At 37.4% G+C, this 9,145-nt stretch overlaps 1 protein-coding gene across 1 annotated transcript in view; it reads right to left on the bottom strand.

Annotated features, from left to right (window-relative positions):
* Window positions 1-6,710, bottom strand: part of LOC107717641 (pre-mRNA-processing factor 39) — a 23,133-nt gene extending 16,423 nt beyond the window's left edge. The window contains exons 1-7 of the mRNA XM_016524453.1: window positions 6,556-6,710; window positions 3,738-4,255; window positions 3,539-3,664; window positions 3,191-3,309; window positions 710-877; window positions 474-636; window positions 15-122 (exon numbers count right to left, since the gene is read on the bottom strand). Coding sequence (XP_016379939.1) covers window positions 15-122; window positions 474-636; window positions 710-877; window positions 3,191-3,309; window positions 3,539-3,664; window positions 3,738-4,255; window positions 6,556-6,568 — 1,215 coding nt within the window. The 5' untranslated portion in view covers window positions 6,569-6,710. The remainder of the gene's footprint in view (window positions 1-14; window positions 123-473; window positions 637-709; window positions 878-3,190; window positions 3,310-3,538; window positions 3,665-3,737; window positions 4,256-6,555) is intronic.
* Window positions 6,711-9,145: the final 2,435 nt, after the last annotated feature.

Raw genomic sequence — 9,145 nt, forward strand, 5'->3', positions numbered from 1 at the left:
TCAGAAACACTCACCCCTTCCTCGAAGGCCCAGCGCTTGCTGACTTCATGCTCGTTGTGGTTAAACACCTCCTGGCGGGTCTCGGTCACCTTATGCCTCATGTTCTCGATCTCCGTCACTCTCTGGAGGGCAAGACACAGCATCCTGAGCATCGCATCGAAGGCGCAAACATTTGATCTCGTCTGATGTCCAGCTACGCAAAAGGTCTACGTCACCATGAGTTTGACAGAAACAGTACGGTTTGCACACCCAGTGAATCAGCTCTGGCCGGTGCTGGGACGGTGGCATTTCGTCACGAGCCCGTCCCACTTTTAGCCCAAGTCCCTGATTGGATGCCAACCTGGACCCTCAGGTTTTCATTGGCTGCTAACGGAAAGACACCTCTTCAAACCTGCACACGTGTCCAGGATCAGACGCCCTTACCCTACCTCTGCCATGTTTTGAAGCCCGCGGATGAAAGACGGCGCTCTTACCTTGGCAGGATCCGGCAGGTCCTCCGTCCCCGGCGGAAGCTCTTCGCCCGGCGCGTCGTCTCCGCTAGGCTTGTTCTCGTTAGCCAGCTCCACTCTCAGCTGCACGAACTCCTCCTCAGACAGGAAGTGCTTGGGGTTGTTGCTCTGGACGTGCTCTTTGAACCTGAACAGAGAGCGATGATGTTTTACAAAGGGAACTCCTGACATCAGAAGCAGATATCAAAAGTGACGCTCACTTCTGGAAATGCTGCGAGTACAGCTGGGTGGGAATGCAGAGGATGCGGTCGTAGACGGCTGTGACGTTGGCCAGCTTGCCCTGCTCCGTCTCCCAGGCGATGTAAGCCTCCCACAGACGGTCGGAGCGGAAATCCGTGCCACAGGCCAGAACTGCGTGCTCATAGGACCTGAAAGAACACAAGCAAGTCATTTAATCAGGGTGTTTGCAATTTCAATATCAAATTAAGGACTTTTAAGGACATGTGCATGTGGTTTGAATTTTATTTGTGCATGCAAAACACCTATAAAACCTAAAAAATAATCATGTATATCAGATTTTTTAACGTGTGTGTATAAAATTTAAAATACTCAACATTTTTTTTTTAATATATATTTACTAAAACTGGTATAATGTACTAATCAATCAACACATGATTGCTTCTTAATCTAACCTGCCATTGTATATTACAAATATTGTATTGTCACTTTGGATAAAAGCATCTGCTAAAAGCAGAAATGTAAAATAAATTCAAGTTATAGGTTGAATGATGTTGGATTTTGCTGATATGATAATACAAAAAGGCAACAAAAATGTATTGTAGAAATACTAGTAAAATCGACAATGCGTTTATTTATTTATTTATGATTTAATGCCATGTCAGCAGCAGTGGCTATATTCATGGCAAGAAACATTTCAATTTCACAATTCAGTCATATATATAATTTCAAAACAATTATATAACGGTTTTGTTTGAAAATTATATATATATAAATAAATAAAAGTACAAATATACAAAAACATACATATAATAAAAATAATAACAAGAACAAAAAAGTAATAAGAACAATTATATAGAGTCCTTCAGCTTAATGCATGACAAAAAAATTTTAATCGTTCCAGGAGAATTCATACTTAATGTGTTAAATTAAAATTTTTGCCAATCCTTCTTGTGACATTGAATTAAATGCTGGATAGCTTGTGTAACCAAAATAGCAATACTAACCAGAAAACAAACAGATTTTTTAAGCATGATTGAGGACTTCTAATTATTAACATGCCAGAAATGCACCATGACTCTTATTTTGAAATGGCTTTGTTTTACTACTTCCAGCTGCTCAACATGAGGAAGATAAAATATGCATCTCACAACTATTACAACAATGTCATAATTCATCAACAGTTGATCATAAGCAACCTATTGGCATAAACGTGCGGTATTCATTGATTGTAAACTGAAACCACAAGCCTGTAGAACGTGCAACAGCGCAGTGTTTCGACTAGGGCTGGACGATATGGCCAAAATTGATATCACGATATATTTCTTAATTTCGGTCGATACGATATAATTCCGATATCGATATGAACACTATTTATCTGAAATAGAAATCTTTTGTAACATTATAAATGCCTTTATCATCACTTTTGATCAATTTTAAGCATCCTTGCTAAATAAAAGTATTAACTTCTATAATTTCTTTCCCAAAAAAAAAAAAAAAAATTATACTGAATGGAAGTGTATAATGTTACAAAAGCTTTTCATTTCAGATAAATGCTGATCTTTGGATCCTTCTATTCATCAAAGAATCCTGAAAAAAAATGTACTCAACTGTTTTAAATACTGATAATCAGCAAATCAGCATATTAGAATGATTTCTGAAGGATCATGTGACACTGAAGACTGGAGTAATGATGCTGAAAATTTACCTATGTATGATCACAGGAATAAATTACATTTTAAAATCTATTCAAATAGAAAGCAATTTTAAATAGTAAAAATATTTCAACATTTTACTGTTTTTGCTGTACTTTGGATCAAATAAATGCAGCCTTGGTGAGCAGAAGAAAATTCTTAAAAAAAAAAATATAAAACACCCGTGCCGTGTTATGATTTTGAAACGTGCAGTGCTCATGTTTATTCAACGAAGTCAAACGGCACAAATAAATCAATGTATGGGAAACTGGTAATGTATATCGAAATATCGGAAATGTGTTTAAAAATCATATCACCGTTATTGAAAAAATTTATATCGCGATACATATTGATATTGAATTATTGTCCAGCCCTAGTTTCGATTAAAGCAAGAAGCTGTGGTTTACAGTGAATTTATAACAGCTAAGGGCCGTTGTTAGACACGATGAGAAGCCCCCCTTAGCTGTTATAAATTAACTGTAAACCACGGCTTCACGGGGCTTATTGCTTTTATAAAACGGTTATTCCATATACGTAGTAAGGTTTCACAGAATAAAACAGAGCAAATAAAGTGTAATGATATTAATAAAAACAGTATTCTTCCACCAAACAATGTAGCTCCTCAGAATCAGTTGTGGTTGCTACAAAGTGGTTGCCGAGCAACAGACAAACGTAAACAAAGGTGTATGTTTGTAGAGTAATTTACAACAGCTTCGAACGCAGCTCAGCCAATCAGAATCAAGCACCGGAACTCTCCGTTTTATAATATTCAATCGTCATGTTTTTGAGGTTGTTAAAAGCTGCACTTACGCTCTGATGCGGTTTTCTGCCTCGCCGTCACTGGTGTCTTGGTTCTCTCGCAGGAAAGCGATATAATGAAGCCACAGGTCGACGCTGAGCGGAATGGCCTGCAGACCTCTGCGGTAAACCTGCGTCAGGGAAAAAAAAAAAAAAAAGATTGTGTGATGCTTTTTAACAAAGCTTGCTGAGAAGAGAACTTTAAAGTGTGAATCTCATGAAAACATGTCAGATTTCACCTCCAAAAATAAACTTTTTCTCTTGACTCTGCCTATTTTAATGCATGTTCTGGTGACAACAGAAATGTACGATTCTCACGAATCCTGCGCCTTGCTCAGTCCTGAAGTCATTCAGACTCACCTCATCAGCCATGTGTATGTAGCCGTGTTTCTTCTCGATATCAGCATACTTCTTCCAGTAGCCGTAACAGTAGGGGTAGTGCAGGAAAAAGGCATCAAACGCCTTCCTTGAAGCCTCCAGGTGGCTCTGAACCAAAAGAAACGCTCATAAGCCACTGATGAACGTCTGCACTGCATGTGACACTATTAAAGGCACTCACCTCCTGTTCAACATACTGCAGGAGGTAGACCCAGCCGTTGAAGTCTTCAGGATTGTCCTCCACAACTTTAAAGAGCCGCTCGTAATCTGCAGGGAGCGCGGGATCTTGTGCGGGATCTGCGTCTGTCGCTGGTTCCACCGCTTCTGGTGTTTCTTTAGGGGCGTCCTCCAGCTCCATATTGGAAGGGCTCTCCGAGTCCTGATTCGCCGCGTCCGGCTCCATGTGCTGTCCGTTTGACTCCGGCTGCTGCCCGAGGCTCTCCGCACTGGGCCCTGAAGGACTGGCTGTGGTGTCGTCGTTCTCCGCTGCAGACTGGAGTTGCTCCGTCGAGTACAGCTGGTACTGCTCCGATGCAGACGCCTGCTGGATCTGCTCGCACTCGTGGCTTTCCGGATTCGGCAGAGGAGGAGCCTGTGCCACCGTCGGCTCCGTGACATCATCGACCCCTGCGACCTCCATAGCAGGAGCGTCCCCGTTATCAGGGGCATTCGTGTCCAGCATCCCCGTCATGGGCTCACCTGAAACAATCACATCAAATGCACAGGTAAGTCTGAAGACAACATAATCGTCTCATAGTTCTGCTGGCGATGTAAAATGTGACCCTGGAGCACAAATCCAGTCATAAGGGTCAATTTTCCAAAATTGAGATTTATGCATCAGCTGAATAAATAAGCTTTCCATTGATGTGTGGTTTGTTAGGATATGACAATATTTGAAAATCTGGAATCTGAGGGTGCAAAAAAATCTAAATATTGAGAAAATCATCTTTAAAGTTGTCCAAATGAAGTTCTTAGCAATGCATATTACTAATCAAACATTAAGTTTTGATATATTTACGGTAGGAGATTTACAAAATATCTTCATGGAACATGATCTTTACTTAATATCCTAATGATTTTTGGCATAAAAGAGAAATCTATAATTTTGACCCATACTATGTATTGTTGGCTATTGCTACAAATATACCCCAGCGACTTAAGACTAAATCAAAAAGAATAAATTGCAAGGAACGCCACACTTCAATATGTTCATCAAACGCAAGCAACACTTCAAAGCATGACAACCTCCATCACTTTTTAATTAATTTTACAAAAATACAGATACTTTTAGTTAAGAAGCAAAACGGCCGAAGATGAGAAGTCCTGTCTTCTGAGACACTGATCAAAATGAAGCGATTAAAACAAGTCCACATATCTTAATTCAAAGGGAACACAGATTTGCATTCCTCACTGATGGCTATTTGTTTGTTTTGATCATAAAATCACTTCATATTGTTCAGTCTATCAGAAAACAAGACTTGCATCTCCGGTAAATGTACACTGCTGTTCAAAAGTTTGGGATCAGTAAGATTTTTAATGCTTTTTTAAATTAGTCTTTTCTGCTCATCAAGGCTGCATTTATTTAATCAAAAATACAGAAAAAATTTGTTAATATTGTAAAATATTTTTACCATTTAAAATACTGGTTCTCTATTTTAATATACTTTAAAATGTAATGTATTTCTGTGATGCGCAGCTGTATTTTCAGCATCATTACTCCAGTCTTCAGTGTCACATGATCTTCAGAAATCATTCTAATATGCTGATTTATTATCAGTGCTGGAAACTGTTGCTTCTTCATATTTTTTTGGACCGTGTGATACCTTTTTCGGGATTCTCTGATGAATAAAAAGTTAAAAAGAACAGCATTTATTCAAATGTAAAAATATTTTGTAACAATATAAGTCTTTACTGTCACTTTATATCAATTTAACACATCTTTGCCGGATAAAAGTATTAATTTCAAAAATAGAAAAAAAATTATTTCTAACATCAATAATAAATCAGCATATTAGAACGATTTCTGAAGATCATGTGACACTGAAGACTGGAGTAATGATGCTGAAAATACAGCTGCGCATCACAGAAATACATTACAGTTTAACAGATATTCACAGAAAACAGCTGTTTTACATTATAATAATATTTCACAATTTTACTGTTTTTTCTGTATTTCTGATCAAATAAATGCAGCCTTGATGAGCAGAAAAAACACTTAAAAAAAAAACTAGCACACAAACTTTTGAACAGCAGTGTGTCTTGATTTCACGATGTTTAGATATTTGTTCTGGAAACCAAGACAAAAATACTGAGGAAGATAATATGCATTTTCTGCAGTGCATGCAACATTTAATGCCATAACTTTACGAATTTAATGAATTGAAGACCTTGATTTGCGGAAGGCCTCTTTAAACACCGTAAAGCTGCTTTGACACAATCAGTATTATATAAAGTGCTATACAAATAAAGGTCACTTGACAAACAAAAAGTTGTGAAATAGACTCCACAAAAATATCCCAGTCGTTTTGCAAATGCATAGGATTACGCCTAATTTGCGTAACGTTATATATTTTAAGCTTTGCACTGCTAAAGATAATTATGCGTTTCAGTCTGCGTAAACAAGTCTTTATTGGACTCAGAAATGCTTTCGAGAGGACCACGGAACACAGACACAACCGGAGGAGTAACGAAGCACTTATCTGCGGTTAGATGAACTGTTTGTGTCGCGTTTCCTGGTCAAACGGCACACGATAAATCGTCGAATTAACGTTAGTTTGTGAATGTACGCGAGTAACCGATCAAAACACGCTTTCGGTGGCATTTCAAGGGCGAATTCGTTTCAAAACCAGCACAACGGGTTATTAAAGTATGAAAACGGTCTGGTTTCGGCCTGGTCTCTTCACGCGCTAGCTAAACTGCTAACTAACCGACGCCGCTCATTTACCTCAGAAACAAACGCACGGGAATCGCGGGAAATCTACGGCGGGAAGGATACTTACCAGAATCTTCCATGAAACTGGGTTTAAACGGCAGATATTTTCACAACTTCTTCGAAGTTTTCTGCGGTTATTGATAACATGTGGTCGAACGGCCGCGCTCTGTCGCATTCAACACCCGTTGCGTCGAGCGCCGAGAGAAGGACACGAATGTTTGCGCATGCGCACCGCGCTACGAAACCAAAGACACTCGTGACCACTGTTGCCAACTCTCGCGAGACAAATAAGCAACCGCAGCTTCAAAAACAAGCCCAATATTTTTTTATCTTATCTTAGTATTAGTATAGTAGTATAGGCCTACTTGTTTTTTTTTGTTTTTTTATTACAGCCCGTGATAATTAATACATTACAAAAACATTGTAAAAATTAAAAATTAGGCTACCTTGGAAAAAAGGCATCCCACTCCTCTACGATTGGCTATTAACTGCCAGCAGACAGAGTGTCAATCAATACATATATACAGTAAACATAAATGAAAAGAAACGAAGTTGCTTGTAAGGTTTTCCTAACAAGCAACCATATATTTTTTTTAAATAAGCCCAAAAAACCGCAACCCGGGATTTTTTTCACGCAACTGTACAAAAAAATAATCCCAAAGTCGGGTATAATACGCGGACTTGGCAACTCTGCTCGTGACGTCATTCCCCTGTTACCGATAGGGGGCGTAACGCGGCCCACAAAAATCAAACGGGTCAGAATGGAATAAAATGAAATTTATTCGAAATATCTGACGACGAAGCCACGCGAATTATAATAAAAAAGGTAATTACAACTTTTTATCTTACAATTCGGACTTTTCCACACAATTTTGTCTTTTCTTCTCGCAATTCTGAACTTTTTTTTTTTTTGCGTTCCAGTCCGTTTTTTTATTTTATTTATTAAACATAGAATACAAGAACTCATAGAGGTTACAGCATAGAATAAAACCAAATACAATAACAATCAGCATCAAACCTTAAGGGGATCCACAATACATGTCAGGCAAAAAAATAAAAATAATAAAAAAAATTAAAACACAAGAAACTTGGACATGTCCGATGATATTTTCGGGGCACGACAATTTTTCGCAATTCTGAACTGCCAGATATGAAATCAGAATTGCAAGATATAAACTATAAGCTCACAATTCTGAGAAGAAAAATAGAAATTGTGACATATAAACTCGCAATTGCGAGAAAAAATTCTGAATTGTAAGATTAAAAAGTCGCTATTTTTAATCTTCATTTTTGATTAGGCTACGTGGGAGAAAAAAACATTCAGAATTGCGAGGAAAAAAAAGTCAAAATTGTGAGGTAAAAGGTCACAATTTTTTTTATTATTATTTTTATTATTATTATTATTATTCTCATAGCAGAAACAGGCTTCCTTAAATTACAGTACTTCATTACTATAAAAAAATAATCTTCCCAGTATATGTATCACTGTATGTAAACTAATTATGTAACAATATAGTCAACCCACGCTGAATAATTCAAATTCAAGTTTTCAAAAGGCTGTTTGGAAATGCATTTTGGGTTTTTCAAATACCCAAAATGCTTTCGATGTAAAATCGAGTTCAGGGTTTATGTAATAAAGGAACAACAGTAAAGGCAAAGTTGTCTTTGACGTGAAGTCTTTCAAAATAAAACAAACATCAGCCTCCTCAATGCCTGGTCGATTTATTTGCTACACATGGAAGTCACTTCTTCTGAAAAAAATGCAAATATGCTTGTATTTATAGCCAGGTCTGTCTGGTGTTTCATTTCAACCAGGCATTTTTTTAACTCGATGTGACGTCATGAGCTCCGCCCCTTCAACGTCAAATGACGCGTCAGTGGACGTGGGCGAACGCTTCATATCATAACACTGTACAATATAATATCAGAGCGGTATTTTAAACAGAACAGCCTCTGAAAACCACCACAATTATATTCTCCCGAGTCTCAACGGCGTCCATTTCATTCGGATCGGGCTTGACCCGTTTGACGAATCCTACTACGGCGAAGGTCCACCCGCGCATCTTATGAATATTAATTAGCTCATGCCTCCGTTGCTGGAATCATAAATAAATTTGCCGTCGTTTTTCCAACAAATATCAAGTTTATTCAGAGGTGTAAAGAGTAGCTGAAAACCATAGTTTGAATCCTTCAAAAAGGCCTCTTCAGTATAACGCATAAATAAAACCATGTTAAAATACTCAGTAAAACTAGTCAAAAAGATACTCAAGTACAGTAATTAATTACATTTACTGAAATACTTTACACCTCTGGGTTTATTTGACAACAAAATTAGAAAACAAGCTAGAGAAGAGTAGAAATGCAAAGAAAAATAATAAATAAAAAAGTTTATTAATAATATATATATATATATATATATCATATTACTTGTTTCGCTTCTGTTTCAGTTTCTATAACCATTTCTTACTATGTGTCAGTAAGTTGTTGTTTTTTAGCATGTGTGTTTGGCAGGTGTTATTTTTTAGGATTACTGATAAACTACTGCCGTTTGATTTGTATTATTTGTTATTTATTTTAATTTTAGTTCAATTATGTCTGAATTTATTATGTCTGTATAGGTCTTTTATTAAGTTTTTAGTTTTATTTAATTTGAGTTA

The sequence above is a fragment of the Sinocyclocheilus rhinocerous genome, unplaced genomic scaffold, assembly GCF_001515625.1.
Source record: "Sinocyclocheilus rhinocerous isolate Xijiao unplaced genomic scaffold, SAMN03320098_v1.1 scaffold1174, whole genome shotgun sequence".
Taxonomy (NCBI): Eukaryota; Metazoa; Chordata; class Actinopteri; order Cypriniformes; family Cyprinidae; genus Sinocyclocheilus; species Sinocyclocheilus rhinocerous.